The sequence below is a fragment of the Solenopsis invicta genome, chromosome 1 (assembly GCF_016802725.1).
Source record: "Solenopsis invicta isolate M01_SB chromosome 1, UNIL_Sinv_3.0, whole genome shotgun sequence".
Lineage (NCBI taxonomy): Eukaryota > Metazoa > Arthropoda > Insecta > Hymenoptera > Formicidae > Solenopsis > Solenopsis invicta.
In genome coordinates, this window is record NC_052664.1 from 5,476,499 (window position 1) to 5,499,797 (window position 23,299).

General features: G+C 38.4%; 1 protein-coding gene across 2 annotated transcripts in view; it reads left to right on the forward strand.

Annotated features, from left to right (window-relative positions):
* The window catches only part of LOC113004390 (sodium channel protein Nach-like), a 100,555-nt gene that overhangs the window by 13,313 nt on the left and 63,943 nt on the right, over window positions 1-23,299 (forward strand). Inside the window, exons 1-2 of one of the 2 annotated variants that reach the window (XM_039446444.1) lie at window positions 13,669-13,802; window positions 21,940-22,181. Coding sequence is in view for 1 of the 2 variants with exons in the window: in XM_039446442.1 (XP_039302376.1) it covers window positions 13,660-13,802 (143 nt within the window). In the remaining variant the exon portion in view is untranslated. Of the gene's footprint in view, window positions 1-13,659; window positions 13,803-21,939; window positions 22,182-23,299 lie in introns of those variants that run through there. The other variant, XM_039446442.1, reaches the window with a different exon arrangement.

The window sequence follows — 23,299 nt, forward strand, 5'->3', positions numbered from 1 at the left end:
TCTTTTTGTGGCGTTATGTTGGTACTCATGTCTCTCACTTATGCCGACAAGCTCGGCCATTTTGAATGTTCACTTAATTGTTGACAGCTGCTTTGCTTGCACGTGTTTTGGATCGTCTTCGATTTTTACCTATTCAAAAAAATGGATCAAAGAACCTGTATCAAATTTTGTGTGAAAAACGAAATTAAGTGCGCGGATGCATTCCGAATGTTGACTGTGGCATACGGAGAAGCTACCTTGGACCGAAGCAACGTTTATCGGTGGTACAAAATGTTCTCAGAAGGCCGAGAAGATGTGAACGACGAAGAGCGTGCCGGACGCCCGAGCACTTCAACAACAGACGAAAAAATTAATGAAGTGGAGAAAATGGTATTGGCCAATCGTCGAATCACCGTTAGAGAAGTTGCTGAGGACCTAAACATATCGATTGGCTCGTGCCATTCGATTTTTATCAATGATTTGGGCATGAGACGGGTCGCCGCGAAATTCGTACCAAAATTGCGACCAAAAACAGCATCGCATGAACATTGCTAATGAGATGTTGGACTCTGTCCGCGACGACCCAAATTTGCTCCAGAGGGTCATAACTGGTGACGAATCGTGGGTTTATGGTTATGACGTGGAAACCAAAGCTCAATCATCTCAATGGAAGCTGCCGCACGAACCAAGACCGAAAAAAGCGCGCCAAGTTCGGTCGAATGTGAAAGTTTTGCTGACAGTTTTCTTCGATTGCAGGGGCGTGGTGCATCATGAGTTCTTGCCACAGGGTAGAACGGTCAATAAGGAATATTACCTGCAAGTTATGCGCAATTTGCGCGAAGCAATCCGCCAGAAACGCCCGGATTTGTGGAAGAACAAAAATTGGCTTTTGCACCACGATAACGCCCCTGCTCACACATCGTTGCTTGTGCGCGACTTTTTGGCCAAAAACAACACACTAATGATGCCGCAGCCACCGTATTCCCCAGATCTGGCCCCCTGTGACTTTTTCTTGTTCCCTAAACTGAAGAGGCCCATGAAAGGACGACGTTACGCTACGCTTGACGAGATAAAGACGGCATCGAAGGAGGAGCTGAACAAGATAAAAAAAAATGATTTTTTGAAGTGCTTCGAAGATTGGAAAAACCGTTGGCACAAGTGTATAATATCTCATGGGGATTACTTTGAAGGGGACAAAATAGATATTCATGAATAAATAAATAATTTTTGAAAAAACACAAAATTCGCGATACTTTTTGAACACACCTCGTATATATATATGAAAATAAGATTAAGTAACATAACATAAACAAAGAAAATGAAACAGAAAAACAATAAAAATAGAAAAATAAAAATAGATGGAAACAGACATATATGTATACATATATAAATGTACGCAAGTAAAAAACAGAAAAGAAGAACAGGATAAATTAGCCCGAGGGCTGAGGAGTTCCTCGTTGCCATAAAAAGCGGAAAAGGTCCCGTTTGAAGAAATCGAGCAAATCAGCGCCACGTGTACGAATGGGAAGAGAGTTTCAAAAAGTGGGTGCTGCTGCAGTAAAGGAACGCTGGAAAGTAGAGGTGCGACAAATAGGGACGGCGAGGTCCAGAGAAGAGGCTCTAGTGGTAGCTCTGGGTCTGAGACACGGCGATAACTTGCAGGCTAGATAAGGAGGTGTGCCAATATGGAGGATCGCAAATATAAAGCAGTTGAGAAGATATAATCTTCTGTTGTCCGCTTGTAGCCAATCAAGCTGGGAATAATAGAGAGAGACGTGGTCGTTCTTGCGAAGATCATAAATGAAACGCATGCAGGTGTTCATCAGCCGCCTGAGTTTGATGCAGAGCTGTCCAGTAATGTCAGTCATGACGACAGAGCAATGGTTAAAGTAGGGGAAAATCAGAGAGGACACAAGGTGAGCGCACATGGGACGCACTGGGTAGTGTTTGTAGGAGCTACAGGACGCCGTTTACACGCTGAGATACGGATTTAACTTGCGCGTTCCAACTAAGCGCGTTGGTGAGGGTCAGCCCGAGATTGACCACTTAATCGGTGACCTCAATGGGAGTGCCATTAAGCTCGAGAACAATGTCATTGTTCGCTCAGATGGTATTAACGTAGCAAGCACCGTCCAAAAATATAGCCTTGGTTTTCCCGGCGTTCAAGGTCAGGAAATTTACACAAGCCCACTGATCAATCGCCAAGATATCCTCCCTGATCCTCCCAAGGGCATGCTCGAGGTCCGTAAAAGGAAAATTAAGGTAAATCTGCAGATCGTCCGCATACAGAAAATGACGACTGTAGTGAATAACAGTCTTCAAATTGTCAATGAAGAGGGCGAAGAGTAGGGGACCGAGAACGGAGCCCTGAGGGACGCCAGCTTTGATAGGAGACCAGGAGGAGAAGCCGTCAAGACCGCGGACGCACTGAGATCTACCGGATAAGTACAACTCGAATCAGCGAAGAACAGGATAAGAGATGCCAAAATGCGGAAGCTTACGCAAGAGCAGCTTGTGGCTGACGGAGTCGAAGGCTTTAGAAGAATCAAATAGGATAAGAAGGGTGACCTTTCTGTAATCGACAACCTGCCTGACGTCATCCGCCAGCTTTACAAGTGCCGTTTACGTGCTGCATCCGCGGCGGAAGCCGGACTGGAGAGGATCAAGGAGATGGTGAGAAGATAGCTGGTCAAAAACAATGCGCTCAAGGACCTTGGAAAAGAAACAAAGAAGGGAGATGGGACGATAATTGGAGGAAGAGGAGGGAGCCTTAACCTTGAGAAGAGGGATAATGTGGGAGCGCTTTCACAAGGAAGGAAAGGTAGAGGAATTAAGAGAGAGGTTCAGAAGTTCAAGAATGAGGTAAAACGTGAAAGGAAGATAATCGAGAGTGAAACGCCGACTGAGGTTGTCAGGAGCGTTGGATGAGCATCGAGCGCCTTATGAAGGACGTCAGGAGTAATGTGGAGGAAGTAGAAGGAAAGCGGATCAGATAGGGTGGCCGATGGAGAGGGAGGAGGACAAGCTAGAGAGGGACGAGGGATCAGTGACGGGGAGAGAGAGTGTGGGAGATAGACGAAGAACGAGAGTAAGCAAAAGAGAGAGTGAGAAACAAAGATGGAGAGAGACACAGTTTTTGAAATATTTTTTTATATATATTCCTACATCTTTTCAAAATTACCGTTAAAGGAGACAAATTTCTGAAATTTTATGAAGATATCATCAAATAATTTGGGGTTGGTGATAGAGGGTTGATACCGAAGATCAATGTTAGAGTACTCGAGAAACACTTTTTACTCTTGTTGGATTCATCCCCATACAGTTCTCCATTTGGGTTGTGTACTTGGACCAAGGGGGATAAACTGAATTTTTGCGAAAAAGAAGACGACGACGACAACGACGTATCTGAATGACATAAATCGGGCTAAAAAATACATGCATAATTTATATCTCAGCATCGAATGCACTTACGGACATCATTCTTGTGGCATTGTACTCGGAAAAATTGACGGAAAAATACATTCCCCCATTATATTTGTTTTTTAATACCATTAATTTATTTAAGAAAAACACTTATTTATTTGTAAAAAACTGTGTTCTTTCCCGTAAATGATACGCAGTAGCGTCTTTTACATAAAAAGATGAAAAAAAATATACATGGCGCGAGACGCTACCACGTCTCTTGATTCGCAAACAGGAAGAAAATACGGAATTGGCATTTACACTGGCGCGAGATGCGTTTTGCAAAAGAATGTCGGGACTTTTTCCCGGAAACGTGTCGTCACGGATTCTCAAGACGGCGGCCTTGGTGTCGTAGCCCGTATAATAGCTTTGCGGCGCGGGGCGCGGAGGGAGCGCGGCGCGTACACGGATCCGTGTATCGATGTTCAATCGCACGCGGCTCGTCTCGAGGCAGTTAATATCGCAGGCGTAATTGCCGGGGGCGCTATCCCACGCCAAGTGCGCTTGGTGGAAGCACAACTCCGTACCCCCTTACGTGTGGTAGCGCCGGATTGCCTTGCGTGAAGTGGCTTGACAAGGCCCAAGAGGTTTTGAGCCCGTTGTAGCGGCAAGGATGTCGGAACGGAACGGATTGGATTGGTTTCGGGCAAGTCAAGAGCCAAGTGATTTGGCTTTATCTCTGTCTCGACCCAGTGCTCTTCTGCTCGGCAAGAAGCGGTCAGAAGCGGAAAAAGGTCACTTCTCTCGGCGATCTTGGCCTTTACTCGAGAATCGAAAGGAGGGGATGTGCGGCGAGCAGGCGGCGCGTTACGGAGACAGCATTTCCCGCCACTCGATTTCGAGCATCTCGGGACGGATCACACGCGCGCGCGTGGCAGCGGACGGCGACGGAACGAAAGCGCGTGCGCGCGGAATATTTGAAGCGCGAATGTGTTCGAATGCTTGCTCGATAGAGAGTTTGGTAGATTTATTTGAAGCATATCGCCGATTTTTGCAGTCCGGCGAATGTTTGACAGGACGGCTTGGACAGTGGTTGGTCCGGGGGGGAGGGGGTGTCGGAAGGCGGTTTGTTGCAATAATTTTTAAAAATTAGTTTAGTTTAAAAAAAACACAGTACCTTGTTACAAAATCATATATTTTTAATTTTTCATTGTTTAGAATATTCTTGATTTAGAATTTTTCTGCGTTTAGAAACTTTAGAAATATCATTAGAAATTTTATTAGAAATATTTTATCTCTGTTTAACATTAAACAATAATCATAAAGTGATGTCTCTAATGTTTCTAAACTCCATCCTTTAGAATAATAATTGATTTATCGAAAAAATATTTCATTATAAAAATTCTGCTTATAAAACTATATTAACAAAATTACATGTTATTGTTTTAACTTTGTGTAATTCAAAATGTGTACAGTCAAATAAAAGTTAAATATTATAACAAAAAAAACTTGAGTGTACAGTCGAGGTCATTAGGATTGCGATACTTTTTCTTTGGTTTTTGGAATGTAACCTTGCTAATCAAGCGGCAAACGTAATTGGTTGGATCCATAAATAAGAACCAATTATGTTCTCAGATCACGTTAGAGTTGCGCATTCAGAAACTCATCGAAAAAAAAGTGTTGCAATCCTAATGACCGCGACTGTACATACATTCGTGTGATAATACGCTCAAGTTTAAGAATAATGAGAACGTATGTGTAATTAAAGGTTAAAGTGTACCTTGAAAAAGTTTAAAAGTGCTCAAAAATAAAAATGCCTTATAACAATTGACAGTTATTATGTATTGGTATATTAGCATCATTAAAAAACGACAAGCTACTAAATGTATAACTCCATAAGCAATTGTTAGAATATCACCTAATAACGGAGATAATAGGGATAGCCATATTGTTGACAGTAGCCATAATACCTGTTTTGTCTCTTCTTTTTACCTTATGGGTTTGGGGAGAACTGAGATATATAATATATTGAACCACTGAACAACACTTTATTGAAGATATCACATCAATATTTGTGGGAGTCTCAGAGAGTAATCCTGGAGCATCCGCTCGCCACGCGCGCCGGTCTCGCTCTGTCTCGCCGGTCTCTCGTTTTGCGGAGCGAGGGAAAACAATGACTCGGCAAGATACCGAGCTTTAGCCGATATTCGCGAATAGCTAAATAAAAGCACCGAGAGATGTCACGCTAATTCTCCTTTTATCATTTCGGCGTATATACTTGAATACATATCAGCTCTTCCCCCTATAACATTGAATGGGAAATTTCAATGATTTATAATAAATCTCGCAGGTCCAATTCCACTTGAACTAATATCGGATATACAATATTAAATTGAAAATTTCTTTATACGTTTATAATAAATCTTCTCCACTACCATTTCACTTAAAAACTAGTATCACATATATAATATTAAACGGTGTATAACTGGCTTACAACTAATAACAAAGATCTCTTAAAGATATGCTTAATTTTTAAATTTACGCCAGGTGGTTCCCGTATCTCGCGGTTTCCTGTTCCGCTGAGGTCGGGCCTCCCTGTTTACGTTTGTACAGTTTTTAACATTTATTTCTTGATTGGATGAGTGTGGAACCTCGGCTCGCGCTGCTTCCCCTTCTTCGGATGTGATTATCTCAGGGATTTCTGGATAGCATCTCGAGCTGGCAGAGACAATGCTTTTGTGAATAGGTTCCACTTGATCGTTATCGCTTGGAGTCGAAGAATCCTGCGATACTTCCGCTGGACCATAATGGTCCGCAATGCCGAAATTACTTGCCCCGTCAGGGGTATTAATTTGTTCACCAATTTTTCTTATTTGTTCAATGTGCCGTTTCCAAATTTTTCCGCTATCTAGTTTAATTAAGTAATGCGCTTTTCCTAATTTAGATACTACGTTTCCAAATCGCCATTTTATATTTTTAACTAAGTATTCTCGCACGGCGACTCTTTCCCCCTCTTTAAAATTTCTATCGCTTATGGCATTTTCTATTTCAAATTTTTTATTAGGTTTCGGGAACATCAAATCCAGTCTGCTTCTCGGTTTACGATTAAACATGGCTTCTGCCGGAGATTTATTAATTCCAGAATGAGGCGTAAGTCTATAATGGAATAAGAATTTCTGCAGATTAACTTTGACGTTTCCATCGCTAACGTTTAATTTTCGTAACACCTGGTTTAAGGTTTGCACAAAACGTTCCGCTAGGCCATTGGTGGCTGGATGGTAAGGTGCTGTGAGCTTATGGTATATCCCATTGTTTTTTAGAAATTTTTTAAATTCTTCCGCAATAAACGTACGACCGTTATCCGACACAAGAACTTGGGGTAATCCAAATTTTGCGAAAATTTCTCTACATTTCTCAATCGTGCTTTGAACGGACATGTTTTTAACAATGTACACCTCAGGCCATTTTGTACACGCGTCAACCAAAACCAAAAAAATATGGCCCATAAATGGACCCGCGAAATCTATGTGAACGCGTTCAAAAGGTTCTGACGCTGGTTCCCAGGTATGCTTAATCTTGCTTCTAGGATTATTTAAAAATGTTACACAAGCCTTACAATTTTTTGTTATGTTCTCTATGTCTTTATCTATTTTAGGCCACCAGCAAAAATTACGGCTAAGTTGTTTCATTCTTACTGTTCCAAAATGCCCTGCGTGCAACTCCTTCAATACTTTATCTCTTAAATTTTTCGGGATAACCACTCTTTCTTTTCTAAACATGATACCATCCTGTAATGTGAACTCGCTATCGTTATAGCCTAACGGAAACAAACTTTTTCCGTTTAGCAACGCTTGCCGAATTTTTGCTAACCATTTGTCTTTACACATTTCATCTCTTATACTTTTTGCGGTTACTGGTAATGCCTCTACATTTTCCATTTGAAATACGTCAATTACATCATAGTCTCCCTTACTTTTTTCTTGTATGGGCAATCGCGAGAAACCATCGGCATTCCCATGCTCAATTGCTTTACGATATTTAATATTGAAATTGAAAGCCTGTAAAAACACGGCATAGTGCTGCATACGCAGCGCGCTATATGCCGGTAAACCCTTTTGCGGGTTGAGTATTTGTGCCAAAGGCTTATTGTCTGTCCACAATGTAAAGTGATTCCCATACAAGAATTGATGAAATTTTTTTATACCAAATACAATTGCAAAAGCCTCCTTATCTATTTGCGCGTACTTCTTTTGCGTCTCATTTATAGTGTTTGAGGCGTATTGTATTACGCGCTCCGTACCGTCGGGGTACATATGTGAAAGAACGGCTCCGACTCCGTACGGGCTGGCATCCACCGCGAGGATTAATGGCAGCTTAGGGTTAAAAGGCACTAAAACTTTATCGCTTCCGAATTCTAGTTTAATTTTATTGAATGCGATCTCACATTCTTTTGACCAATTAAAATTCACGTTTTTCTTTAACAAATTATTTAATGGGTATAATTTGTTACTTAAATGTTCAATAAAACGTCCATAGTAGTTTACCAATCCAATAAATGCTCGAAGCTGAGTAATGTTAGTTGGTCTTGGCATCTTTTGAACCGCTTCGATTTTTTTAGGCTCTTTTAAAATTCCCTTTTTACTAATTATGTATCCGCAATAGGATATTTGATCTTTAAGGAAGGCGCATTTTTCAAAATTTATACGTATATTATACTCTGATAGCCTTTTTAATACACTTTCTAATCTCTCGAAATGTTGGTTTATATCTTTCCCTGCAATTCTGATATCGTCCAAAAATACTGCAACACCGGGTATTCCCCCCAGTATGCTTTCTATTGTTCTCTGCCATATCGCGGGTGCGGATGCCACTCCGTACATCAGACGGTTACATCTAAATAACCCTTTATGCGTGCTTAAAGTTAAGATTTCTTTGTCCGAATCCGCAACCGGTAATTGCAAATACGCTTGTTTAAGATCAATTTTTGAAAAGATCGTGCCACCCGACATCGAAGCGAACAACTCCTCCATCGTGGGCAAGGGATGTTCATCAATGATTAAAGCCGGATTGACTGTTACGCTAAAATCGCCGCAAATTCTAACTCCGCCATTCTTTTTCAAAACCGGGACGATAGGCGTCGCCCAGTTTGAAGATTCCACTTTTTCTAAGATTCCGGCCTCCAACATTTTTTTTAATTCTTTTTCAACTTTCTCTAATATTTTAAAAGGCACCGACCGATTTTTTATAAACACAGGTTTTGCGTTCGGTTTTAACTTTAAACGGGCTTTAAATTTTTTAATGTGCGCAAACTCTTCACTTAATACATTTTTATATTTTTCCAATAACTTTGACAATCGTTCTTGCCCGGACGCGTCGAGAGTAGACACGTCTTCTATTTCTTTTAAACTATTTTTAATTTTTTCCAAAGATTTTAATTGATTGATCCACTCTCGCCCTAACAATGGGTCTCGATCTATTTTTACTACGTACATATTTAATATTTTAATTTCATTTACGTCCTTGACTTTAACTCTAATGTACCCGAGTGGCACGAAATTTTGTTTACAGTACGAGCGTAATTGCAACCGAGTTTTATGTATCTTTAAATTTGGAAACGTTTTTATAAGCCATTTCTCACCAATGTGATCGCTGATCCGCAATCCACGTCGAATTTCACCTGTTTGTTTTCAATTTGAAGCGGCACAGTGAATTTTGCCCTCTGCTCGAAATGCTCTCCATCATCCACACGGAAAACCTCCTCCAGCAAATGGGCTTGGCCCTTCTTTTTGCACACTTTTTGGAGGTGTCCAAAACCTCCGCACTCATTGCATTTCACGTTCCGAGGAAGGGTACAGCTTGGCGCCAAATGAGCCTTTCCACACCTATAACAGATAATGTCATTTATTTTTGAATTCGCACGCTTGTTATTCGAATACTTATTGTGTTTGACTAAAGAACGGTTTGTTGACGGTGCGTCCTTCTTCGACCCTGCTTGTTGTTGATTTCGAGAATTTGCCTTTCTATCTTCGCGACCTTTCGCCTTCTTTTGCTTGGCTCCCGCTCCGATGTAGTCAACGGTCGATTCCACAGGATTTTCTTCTTTTAATTTGTTAACGCCCTTCTCTGCCAATTCTATTCCGCATGCGATTTTTAATGCCGAATCCTTCGTGAGATTTGCTGTCTCCAGCAGCCTTGCTTGGATACGTTGGTTTTTTAAACCGAATACAAATTGATTCCGTAGCTCCGTTTGTAAATAATCTCCGAATTTACAATGTAACGAGAGTTTCTGAAGAGCGGCCATATATTCCTGGACCGATTCCTCTGCGCGTTGCACACGCTTCCTGTATATATATATATTTCGGCTATTTCCAGTGGTTCCGGCGCGTAAAATTCTTTTAATTTTCCTACTAGCGTGTTATACGACTGAGTATATGGATCGACCGGATCCAATCGATCACATAAAATTCCGAACGGTTCCACGCCCACGAAATGTAATAAGTAGGCAGCACGTTCCGTGTCTCCCGAGATTTGGAAAACTCGAAAAGCACCTTCAAGCCGCTGTAGCCAACGAATTAACGGCTGCCGTTGCGGGTCGAATACGTCGACTTGTAAAGGATTCGCTATAGCTACCTTCGCCGGGGGATTTATCCCCGGCACCGGGCTCTGCGTCCCCGAGCTTGTACCCGTCGTCGTCATCCTGTCTTAGGCTTCCTTCGATTTGGCAATCCGCTTCGTCCACGACGTAGTTTCTCGAACTGCGTCGCGCGCTCGGCTCCAACGAGAAAAAAAAGCTTGCCACGAATTCCACGTGGCTGATTTCCACTACGTTTAACTGCTTCACGCCTTAATGGATCCCATCCTCGTCGCCAGCTGTTTTGTCTCTTCTTTTTACCTTATGGGTTTGGGGAGAACCGAGATATATAATATATTGAACCACTGAACAACACTTTATTGAAGATATCACATCAATATTTGTGGGAGTCTCAGAGAGTAATCCTGGAGCATCCGCTCGCCACGCGCGCCGGTCTCTCGTCTCGCGGAGCGAGGGAAAACAATGACTCGGCAAGATACCGAGCTTTAGCCGATATTCGCGAATAGCTAAATAAAAGCACCGAGAGATGTCACGCTAATTCTCCTTTTATCATCTCGGCGTATATACTTGAATACATATCAATACCCTTTTCTTCTCTATAATTTTAATCTAATTTTTCTTTGCTTTGAATAAATATAGTATCAACAAAGAAATTATTTATTTATATTAATGAAAATAAAATATTACATATTTAATAAGATTAACATAATTTTTTACCTGTAGAAACTAATTTTTGCATTTTATTCCAATACTTTATGAAATTTATTTTTACATTTACCTGAAGAATTTGTTGTGACATCCTGGTACTACGCATTTTACCATTTTTATTTTTAAAGAGTGAATTAATAGTTCGAGTGGGAGGATTCCGAGCATACGGGACCGATAGCACATCACCACTCATAGCGGCCGATGTCTAGAATTTTTCCGTTGATTGGGTTAGATAAGTTAAGATGATTGGTTGGTGGGATATCGCACCGTGCGCTATCGGATCCCGTTCAGTTCGAGTATTTAACCTAATTTTCTAATTATCACACTAACACAGCACAAGCGGGATGTTACTAACACACATCTATGTGTAAGTACTTTGAAATCAATATGTCGGAGAACTTTAAAATTAATATGGCACTGATAGTTTATATCACGGACTTAGGAATAGAAAGACAAAGCATAAAATTCTATTTGGCAAGAAAGAATTTCCTCTGCATGTCTGAGAGAAAACCCTTTTTTGCCAAATAGGATTTTATGATGCTTTGTCTCTCTATTTCTAAGTCCGTAATATAAACTATAATTGCTGTCGATATCAACGATTCCCAAAATCCCCGCGCATGACATCAATTCCCCCCTCCCCCCCCCTATTCTATTCGCGTTCACATCTCTTACCTACACTCTCCTTGGAGGATCTGAATTAGAATCGGCCTATACAAGATGATTCAGAACGACCCATGTGTCCCTATAAAGACATGTACTTGGATAAATTCTAAGACAATTTTTCCTGTACGAAAATTTTGTCCGATGCTTACTTTTTGAATAATAAGACGATAAACTTAGCGAATCACGGGCCGTGTACACATGGTACACAAAGGCGGTGCAATTCACCGTCTGACGCGGGCGCTTACCCATGTCAGACGGAGAGTTGCGCCGCCTTTGTCTACCATGTGTACACGGCCCGTGATTCGCTAAGTTTATTCTCTTATTATTCAAAAAGTAAGCGTCGGACAAAATTTTCGGACAGGAAAAATCGTCTCAGAATTTATCCCAGAACACATCTTTACAAAGACACATGGGTTGTTCTGAATCACCCTGTATACGAGGTGTGTTCAAAAAGTATCGCGAATTTTGAATTTTCGCGGGTTACGTATATTCGAATTTCGATCTTTTTGTGGCGTTATGTTGGTACTCATGTCTCTCACTTATGCCGACAAGCTCGGCCATTTTGAATGTTCACTTAATTGTTGACAGCTGCTTTGCTTGCACGTGTTTTGGATCGTCTTCGATTTTTATCTATTCAAAAAAATGGATCAAAGAACCTGTATCAAATTTTGTGTGAAAAACGAAATTAAGTGCGCGGATGCATTCCGAATGTTGACTGTGGCATACGGAGAAGCTACCTTGGACCGAAGCAACGTTTATCGGTGGTACAAAATGTTCTCAGAAGGCCGAGAAGATGTGAATGACGAAGAGCGTGCCGGACGCCCGAGCACTTCAACAACAGACGAAAAAATTAATGAAGTGGAGAAAATGGTATTGGCCAATCGTCGAATCACCGTTAGAGAAGTTGCTGAGGACCTAAACATATCGATTGGCTCGTGCCATTCGATTTTTATCAATGATTTGGGCATGAGACGGGTCGCCGCGAAATTCGTACCAAAATTGCGACCAAAAACAGCATCGCATGAACATTGCTAATGAGATGTTGGACTCTGTCCGCGACGACCCAAATTTGCTCCAGAGGGTCATAACTGGTGACGAATCGTGGGTTTATGGTTATGACGTGGAAACCAAAGCTCAATCATCTCAATGGAAGCTGCCGCACGAACCAAGACCGAAAAAAGCGCGCCAAGTTCGGTCGAATGTGAAAGTTTTGCTGACAGTTTTCTTCGATTGCAGGGGCGTGGTGCATCATGAGTTCTTGCCACAGGGTAGAACGGTCAATAAGGAATATTACCTGCAAGTTATGCGCAATTTGCGCGAAGCAATCCGCCAGAAACGCCCGGATTTGTGGAAGAACAAAAATTGGCTTTTGCACCACGATAACGCCCCTGCTCACACATCGTTGCTTGTGCGCGACTTTTTGGCCAAAAACAACACACTAATGATGCCGCAGCCACCGTATTCCCCAGATCTGGCCCCCTGTGACTTTTTCTTGTTCCCTAAACTGAAGAGGCCCACGAAAGGACGATGTTACGCTACGCTTGACGAGATAAAGACGGCATCGAAGGAGGAGCTGAACAAGATAAAAAAAAATGATTTTTTGAAGTGCTTCGAAGATTGGAAAAACCGTTGGCACAAGTGTATAATATCTCATGGGGATTACTTTGAAGGGGACAAAATAGATATTCATGAATAAATAAATAATTTTTGAAAAAACACAAAATTCGCGATACTTTTTGAACACACCTCGTATGCTACTTACGTAAATCTAACTTTTTTTACGTTTTAGATATTATTATTTATAAAAATAAAATAAGCAAAATAACTAATTGCTGCATTAACTGTACATATAACATTTTTTTTACATTTTGTGAGAGGAAAAATGAGTGATAAAGAGAGAGGAGTTAGAGAGGTGATAAGGTGGGAGGAAAATGGGACGATAGAGAGAGAGAAATTAGAGAGATGTTATATGGAAATTAAGGAACTTGAGAAAAACCTTCTTTAAAACGTTTCGATGCAATTCCGTTTATTTCCGAAAACATTCTGCCTAATACCGAGAAAGCGGGAATCCGCGCAACCGAACTTTATCTTGTTTTGGAGCGCTAGAAGGGGGAAGGTCACTAATATTGACATGATTCGCGTATAGAGAAAAATTGTCGATATTCGGCAGCAGACAAAATACTTATATAAGCATTTGATTTGAAAAAGTTTGAAACTGTAATTGTTAATTTTGAATGCCTGAACACACTTTTTTATAAATATTATAATAATTATAAATATATTAAATTTATAATAATTATAAATATATTTTTCAGAATTTTGTGGATTATAATACTAAACCTAATTATATCTGTTTTGGTGATTATGGTTTATATTTCCTGTCAAGAATTTGTAACAACACCTTTACTAACTTCCATGGAAACAGATACTTACAAAACGACCGATTTAAGCTTTCCAGGTAAATTAAGCTAATTTTTTTTACGATTTTCTTACACATATACACTATATGAGAGTTTTAAGTGTTATGAAGGAAAGGAAGTAAGTTGACGACTTTAAGGATGGTAAGCCTTTACAAAAGGGGAGCAGCCTCTGACGACCTTGACCTTGACATATCAATGGGAAGGTACTGAGTGACATACAAAAGGTTTTAAGTAATGCTCATGTCTTATTAAAAAAATATCATTACAGAAAGAAAAAACAGTTTTTCTTACTTATTTCAGAAAATATTCATTTTACAAAAAAATATGTCAAACAAAAAATGAAGCTCGTGATAAGTTCTATAAAAAAAAGTTATATGCATATTTTACTTAACTTTAATACTGTAGTTGTTATACTAGAAAAACTGTTTTAAAATAATTTTTTTTTACAAATATGTTATTGGACCGATAGTGTAACAACACAATAATAGTAAGAAAGCCTTCTTTGGTCGTAGCTAGGTCTTAGTGCTTATATTTATTTATGTGATTTTATATACTTTTCCGAATTCAACCAGAATGTGCGCCGAATTAATTTTCAGTCATAACACAGCATGTCGAATAAGAATTAGTAATATCACTATTTGTATTAAATTAATTAATTTAATATAATAATTGATGCTGATTTGCATCTATATACCTATTTACCCCTGAAAAAACTGTAAAAAATTTATTGCAAAAAATAACACCCCACCCAGGGTTCGAACTTGGCACCTCCGGAATCTCCGGTCCCGGTGTCTTACCACCTCGACCACTGGGGCACAGTGATATTTCTCGCATAAATAAATATAAGTACTAAGACCTAGCTACGACCAAAAAAGGCCTTCTTACTATCATTGTTGTTACACTATCGGTCCAATAACATATTTGTAATTTAAATCACGCGCCTAGAATGCGTTGTCACTCATATACGAATATTGCGAGAAATATCACTGTGTCCCAGTGGTCGAGGTGGTAAGACACCGGGACCGGAGATTCCGGAGGTGCCAGGTTCGAACCCTAAGTGGGGTGTTATTTTTCGCAATAAATTTCTTACAGTTTTTTCAGGGGTGAATGGGTATATAGATGCAAATCAGCATCAATTATTATATTAAATTAATTAATTTAATATAAATAGTAATATTACTAATTCTTATTCGACATGCTATGTTATGACCGAAAATTAATTCGGCGCACATTCTGGTTGAATTCGGAGAAGTATATACTATAAAATCACATAAATAAATATAACCACTAAGACCTAGCTACGACCGAAGAAGGCTTTCTTACTATTATTGAATTTTTTTTTAGTTTGGTAGTTTTGCATAAAATGTAGATGCTTGGGAGGGGGAGGGGCAGAACCCCTTCCCTGCAACCCCTCCTCGTATTTTTTCTAACCTAACCTAATCCTAATTCTATTTTAGTTGTAATTTGGTCAAGGTTATCTAATTGACCATGTACTAATAATATAAATAAAAATCCAATGATTGAAAAGTTTACTTCTGGCGAGAATACGTCCATAGTCGACCCTGTACAATTGACTGTAACTTTGCGCTACTAACCTTGTTTTATGTCGTTTGCCGTTATTTTTTTCATCTCTCTTTGTATTGCATACTCATTTACTGCTAATTATTTTTGCATCTTTCAGTGGATCAACTAGGTCCCACACTCCTCGATTTGACATCGTCTTCATTTCCTCTTTCATGGCAGAATTCCATTTTTCCTTTTTCGGGTGTATTTGGTATTTCTCGTAAATTTTTGAAACCTCCGTACTATAGCTTTCTTTCAATAACAAGTTGGCGATTTCTTCTTCGTTATCGGCTTTTTCCTCTACTTCTTTCTCTACTTTTTCGTTTACCTCTCCTTCCATTTTTTTGGGCTTGAAATTAAAATCTTGTACTTTACATTGCAGTCCTTTTTTTTCCACAGTAGTTCTTCGCATCATTTTGAGATCTTAATCTTTGATTACTCTCGGATGGGTAATAGTATTATATATATATCAATTCTCGATTTGTTTGTTTGTTTCTCTTTATTTTTTTCCATTTTGAGTCGTCGACTTCTTTTGGTATTTTCAATTTATTTTCCTTTTTTGTTTCTCCTTTGATATCATCGTCAAACTCCAGTTCTTTATATTGTTGATGCTGTAGTAATTTTTTGATCTTTTCTTTCCGTGTCGAATAATGTGTCGACTACGTTTTTACTATCATCGATTTTTACGTGGATCGTTTTAATTACCTTTCTGTTTTTTAGTAACCAAATTCTATATCCTTTAGTTTTGGTAGCATAACCTATCACAATTCCAAACTTTGCGTTGGATTGTAATTTATTTTTGTTAACATGTGGAATGTAAGTATATGCTACTAATCTGAAGATTCGAAAATGTCTGACAGACGGTTTGTACCCCGACCAGATTTTGTTTGGTGTGCTCTCTTTTACAGCTTGTGTTCACACCAGTTTTTGACATGTACGAATGCATGTAGCGCCTCTGTTCAGAACCTTCGCTACAACCCGCTGTCCTGTAGCATTACACGTATCCCCTCAATCGCTGTATGGTTGAACCTCTTCGCTATCCCGTATTGCTCTGAAGAGTATGTTGAAATGCGCTCTATTTTTATCCCTTTTTTAGAAATCTTTCAAATTTGGTGTAACAAAATTCCATGCCGTTGTCGGTTCGGATGCATTTCAATTTCTTGTTACATTGTCTCTCGACCTCTGAAAAAAACTTCTTGAAATATTTAAACACCTCAAATTGCCCTTATAATATACATATATACAGGATGTCTGACAATTAATAATAAATCTCTCCCATGTGGGAAGAATGGACCAAACTGAGTCAAAAAGTCCTGTACCACTTTGCGTTCTTTGCAATAGTTAACAAGTTATAAATTATTAAAATATCCAAATTAGTCTCGCCCATCACCAAATTCAAGCGCGCGATCGAGGTTGTTAAGCGTGCAGGGCGGGGAGTTCACTTGAATGACGGAGGACATTTACGACTATAAGAATAGGGGGCGGGAGAGAGCGTTACGCGCCGTTCTTGCGTAACCGCGTTGCCGCTTCAAGTAAACTTCTCGCCCTGCACGTTTGGCAACTTTGATCGCGCGCTTGTATTTGGCGATGGGCGGGACTAATTTGGAATATTTATTAATTTATAACTAGTTAACTATTGCGTAAATCGCAAAATGGCACAGGACTTTTCGACTCAGTTTGGTCCATTCTACCCACATGCGAGAGATTTATCATTAATTGTTAGACACCCTATATAAATGTCTTTCTTGAAAAGTCATTGATAATTGATAAGAAATACCTACTTCCTTTGCGTGACTCGACTGGTAATGGCCCCCATACATCCATGTATACTCTATCCAATATCTTTTTTGTCTTGATTTCACTGATGGCCTTGAACGATGATCTCGTTGCCTTCAATTTATAGGTGTTACAGTACCAATTTCGCTATGTACATTTTCCATTCACTACGTTCTTCTTAATCATGTTATTTATCAAATTCGTATTTAAATAGCAGAATCTCCGATGTACCAATCTCATACTTATTTTGTCTTTTAATTTTGCTTGACTTGTGTATATCTCCTGCTAATTAGTATCTGGGATTCCATAGATCACATACATCTTCCGTTTCTATAAACTGTGAAGAAGTGGCCATTGTTCGGCTTATATACTTCCATTTTGTTATTTTGCTAATTTATTTTGAAACCTGCAACATCTAGACTATCGCCGCTCATCAAGTTTTTTCTCATTTTTGGAGCGTAAGATACATTCAAAAGTTTTACTTTAGTAAAGTTATTACCATTCTTGATGTGAAATATAACATTCCCTTTTCCTAATACTTGAAATTTCGCGTTTTTGTCGCCTCTAAGTACTTCTACTGGTAATATGCTTTTAAAATCTCCAAACCAGCTTTTCTCGTTATAAAAATGCGACGTAGCTATCAATCAACCATTCTTCAAGGTTGTTATTATTCGAATTCACGACTTGTGTTTCGAGATTAATTTCGTTGTTTTCTACTGAACTCTTATTACAGAACGCGTCTACCGATTCTTTTCGATTTGATTTTTGATAGTTATCGTCTTTACTTTGTCCATTTTTCTTTAACGAGAAACAGTCTTTCATTATATGATCTCGCTTTCCACATTCTATTTTCATTTACCTTGAACTGATTGTATGAATTTTCTTTTCTTTCAGGTGCGCTTCCGTTTTCATGGTTGCCCGCTTTCCAATTTTTTAAATATTTATTCTGGTTTTTATCGTCCTTCTGATCCTTCCTCGGTCCAGTTTGGTAGATGTCTATCGTTATCTCTAATTCATCGTCTTTTCTCTTCTGTTGTATTCATCCACGTTCGGATATCAGTTCCTTTTCTATATCATTAAAGTTAAGTTTTTATCATCTAGTCGATAAAGAATTTGTACTAAGTTATCATATTCTTCCGAGAGCTTTCTAATTAATTGGAAACACGAGAGTATCTCCGATAGCTCGAAGCCTGCTTTTTTAGTCTGCATTTTCTTCTCGTTCACTCGCCGGCAGAATACTCCAATTGTCTCCTCATTTTTGTTGAAACGTAGTTCGTAAAACTCGTCAATTAGCCGTGCCAAACGTGTTCTAGAAATTGACTCAAAATTTACTTTTAAGATCTCCCATGCTTCTTTACTGTCAAGTGTATCTGCTATTAAGGTGATAAATTGACGCTTAATACCTTCGTATATGGTTGTATGAGCTTTTTCCTTCCTTCTTTTGTAATTCTTTTTTTTCCTTGCTGAGGTATTTTCTTCTGGCGGTTCGGCCGTTCCCGCAACGAACTCCCACGACCCGCGGTCCATTATCATAACTCTCATATCTATTTTCCATGTGTGGTAATTAGTCGCGTTGAGTTTCGGAAACTTGAATGTTTGTTCATCCATCTTTTTAAGCTTTTTATTAATAATATTTTCTTTATGTCCTTCCTTCACTGTGTATCAGCGGTCTCAGAATTTTGAGCCCTTATAACTTCCTACGTTTCTCGAATATATTCGCCACGTGTCTTGGGCCCATAATCATTTGTAGGTTATAATTTAAATAAACGTATGACACAATTATGCTGAATGTATACTGAGCTTAGTTTATTCGTGCAACGCATAACTATAATAAAAAAAATGTTTTCTTTTTGTTACGTCGAGCCTTACAAATATTGAAAAATAAATGAAATTGTTAAAGCCGGCAACCACATGTTCGATTTCAAACCACTTTTTTTTTAGAGGTTAGACAAAATCGGCGATTGTGCCAATTCATTTTACACCTGGTTGCCAATCTTTACTCTTACATTCCTAAAAGTCTCTAAACATTACGGGTGACCGCTTATGTTTACTTTATTTCCAACAGATTGCTCCGAACGACAGATTTGCTAAAGACAACCAGTACTGCACCAAATCACGGTGCAATTATAATTTTCGTCTAATATCAATTGCACTTAAAACTGAAAAAAAGGATCTTGTTGTGTAAGAATAGACCTTACCAACGTTATTAACATTTATACCTTAGTTCTCATTTATACCTATACAGGGTGTCCCAGACCAATGTATAAAGATTACTACGATGAGGTAGAAGAGATCGAGAGAAATCAAAAAGTCTAATAACAGTTTGTGATATTTGCAATAATTTTCGTGTGATAAAATATTAAAGTCAGCTGAATAAGAGCGCGCGGAGAGGCAAATGGTTGTTCGTCTGACAAGGAGAAGATCAGGTGAGTCATCCTGGGATTTGGATCCTAATTTTTTTAGTTATTCTGAAGACAAAAAAAAAGTTTACGTCTCCCGGCGTTTCATCGAATAGGCCTTAGTTTTGAAATAATAAATTTGTGAAAATTGGCCATACCGCGGCGCGCCATATGAGCTTTCCCGGTAACTATTTTCCCAACCAGTGCAGTCGGCTCCGTGCGTTAGGTGCTTGCTTCACAATCGTAAGATCCGGGTTCGCTCCCGAATGTGTGCAATATATATTTTTTTTAATTGTATATATTTATCTTGATGATATTGATATAGTATGCAAATTTCTAAAATGAAAAATTTAATTTAATATTACTTTTTAAACATTAATTTAAATTTAATTTGAATTCAAGTAATAATTTTTAAAATAATAAATAGATAATAATAATATATATTATAAGTTACTTGAAATGGATAATATATAAAAGCAACGTATTTAAATTTTCAAATTGTTTGATTTAAAATTTATTTGGAAATAATATTAACAGTATTTTAAAATTCTAGTTTTTAAAATAATTAATCGTAGAAGAATACCAGTGTTAAATTTAAACAATTAAAAAATTTAGATACGTTTCCTTTATATGTTATCCATTTCAAATAATTTATACATTATTATTATTACCTATTTATTATTTTAAATATTATTACTTGAATTCAAATTCCCTTCAAATTAAATTTAAATTAATGTTTAGAAAGTGATATTAAATTAAATTTTCTATTTTAGAAATTTGCATATTATATCAATATCATCAAGATAAATAAATACACTTATTAAAAAAAAAAAAAAAAATATTGCACCAATCCGGGAGCGAACCCGGATCTTACGATTGTGAAGCAAGCACCTAACGCACGGAGCCAACCGCACTGGTTGGGAGAACAATTATCGGGAAGGCTCATATGGCGCTCCGCGGTATGGCCAATTTTCACAAATTTATTATTTCGAAACTAAAGCCTATTCGATCAAACGCCGGGAGATGTAATGTCTTTTTTTCTCGTCTCCAGAATAACTAAAAAAATTGGGATTGAAATCCCAGGGTAACTCACCTGATTCTCCCCTTGTGAGCCGTAAGACCGCCCGGCTCGACGCGGTGCGGTGCAAAGCTATCCCTCGTCGCGCGCCACTTACCGTCGCATACAATCGGGCCGCAATGGGCGGTTCTACGGCTCAGACGAGCGACCGCTTGTCTCTCTACGCGCTCTTATTTGACTGACCTTAATATTTTATTACTTATTATACTCAAAAATTATTGCAAGTATCGCAAAATGGTATTAGACTTTTTTATTTATCTCGATCCCTTCTACCTCATCGTGGTAATCTTTATACATTGGTCTGGGACACCCTGTATATGGGATGCGTGAAGTGGTAGCGCGCGTAATAATAAACGGACACTTATGTAATATACATACAACATACATGAGATGCATTCAGCTGTAATATCATTATAATATTAAACATCTTATAAAGATATAAAGTGTGTAAGTACTTTCTGGCTACGCTACATAACATGATGACAGCGGTAAACAGAAAATAAAAAGTTTTGGTAAGCCCGCAATCAACTTTTTACGTGAATATTCTGAACACGTCCGGTAACATTTGGAGGTTAAGATGGCTAACTCTATACATATTTCTCTACTAGAACATTTTCCGTTCGACTATCCAACTTATATTGGAGTACCTATCAATCGACATTCGACTTATACGGCATTGTAGCTCATGTAACGCTATGAGTTCTCAAGCAGAGGAAATCTATGGTTCGTTCACGTTTGAGAGAATAAAGCCGACAAAACTAAATATGTGACAATAAATTTACTAACTATTTTAACAGACGTACAAATATTATTTACCAGCAAGCATTGTTTAACTGCCGCGTGCAAAAAGAAGGCAAATCTATAGACGATTTTATAACGGATTTGCATAAACTGGCAAAATATTGCAATTATCGAGAGGCACCTGAAGAAATGGTACGCAATAAGCTCGTGATAGGCGTTTGCGATATGTGTTAATCTGAAAAAATGCAATTTTAGGATAATCTAAATTCTAAAAGAGCTATAGAAACGACTAGAAGTTATGAAATAGTATTACGGCAAAACCGCGAATTATATTAAACGCGACATCAGAAGTCGGCGTCACTAACCATGTGTAGATTAAAAGAAAGAAAACTACTGAAAAGAAGACAAGTGACAAATCCTGGAAATGTTACTTTTGCGACAATAAACAGCATAAGAGAGATTTTTGTTCAGCTCGTGAATCAACTTGTAACAAATGTAGTCAAAACGGACATTGATCTAAAGCATGTAGTAAAGGACAAAACACAGACAGTTCTAAAAGCTCTCAGCCTAGTGCAAATGTCAATACAGTTGTTAATGACTCTGATTATTATTTCATAGGAACAATTAATCAAGAAAGTGAGAATACGCAATGGGAAGGAGCTATTTATGTAGGAGGCAAACCGATAAAATTCAGACTTGATAGCGGCGCTGACATAACTATTATTAAATCAGCAATAATCTGCGCCACAAAGGGTACAAACTTGTTCCAGCAGACAAATACTGATTGAGCTGTCCGGTCGACTTTTGGAAATGGACGGAATATTTAGCGCATAGCTGAAATTCCGACAAACATGTGTCAGGTACTATATTTATGTGGTTTGAAATTAAGAACAATGCTTACTTGGTTGTCCAGAATGTATTTCTTTAAAATTAATTGCACGATGTAGTCAAGTTTCAAATGGTTTTCTCAGAGAATTCCAATTGCTGTTTGACGGAGTAGGTCTTTTAACTACATCTTATGATATCACGTTAAGATTAGATACCAAATTCTACTGTCTGAGCCAATCTCGTCGAGTACCGTTACCAAAATTAAAACAGAAACTCAATGAAATGCTTAAAATGAAAATAATCATTTTAGTTGACGAGCCAACAGATTGGTGTAGCAAAATGGTAATAGCAAAGAAACGTGTCTCGGAAGACATTCGTATCTGTGTAGACCTAATATTTTTAAATCACGCTATAACGCAAGAGAATTATCCAATGCCGATTGTAGAACATACATTAAATCAGATGCCAGGAGCTAAATATTTTTCTAAACTTGACTGTACCAGCAAATTCTGGTAACCATTATCTAAAGAATCGCAGAAGTTAACGACATTCATCATGTTTTATGGAAGATATTATTTTCTACGTTTACCATTTGGAATTCCATCAGCGCTATCAGAAACGGATTTCTAGAATCTTGGAAGGATTGAAAGGAGTCACTAATCACACAGATGATATTCTAGTTTGGGGAACAACTCGTATTGAACATGATTCTTGCCTCCAACAAGTATTCAAAAGACTTATGGAAAATAAAGTAACTCTGAATAAAAATAAGTGCATATTTGACATACACAAGGCAAAATTTTTAAGACATGTCATTAATACTGAAGGTATTATATCTCAGTTGATCCGGATAAAATCAACGCAACAAGAAAGTTGAAACTTTTCAAGAACGTGTCAGAGTTAAGGCCATTCATCGGAATGGTGCAATACTTCAGTAAATTTGTACCGAGATTATTTATTCGCACCTCTATATTAGTTGTTAAAAAGTAATTCCGACTTTAATTGGCAAAGTTGTCACCAACAAGCATTTTTAGAAATTTGTCAAGAGCTAACAACAGCACCTTGTCTTACCACTTTTTATCCTTCTCGACCAATCATGCTGACAGCAGATTCCTCTTCATACGGACTCGGAACGGTACTACGTATTCAA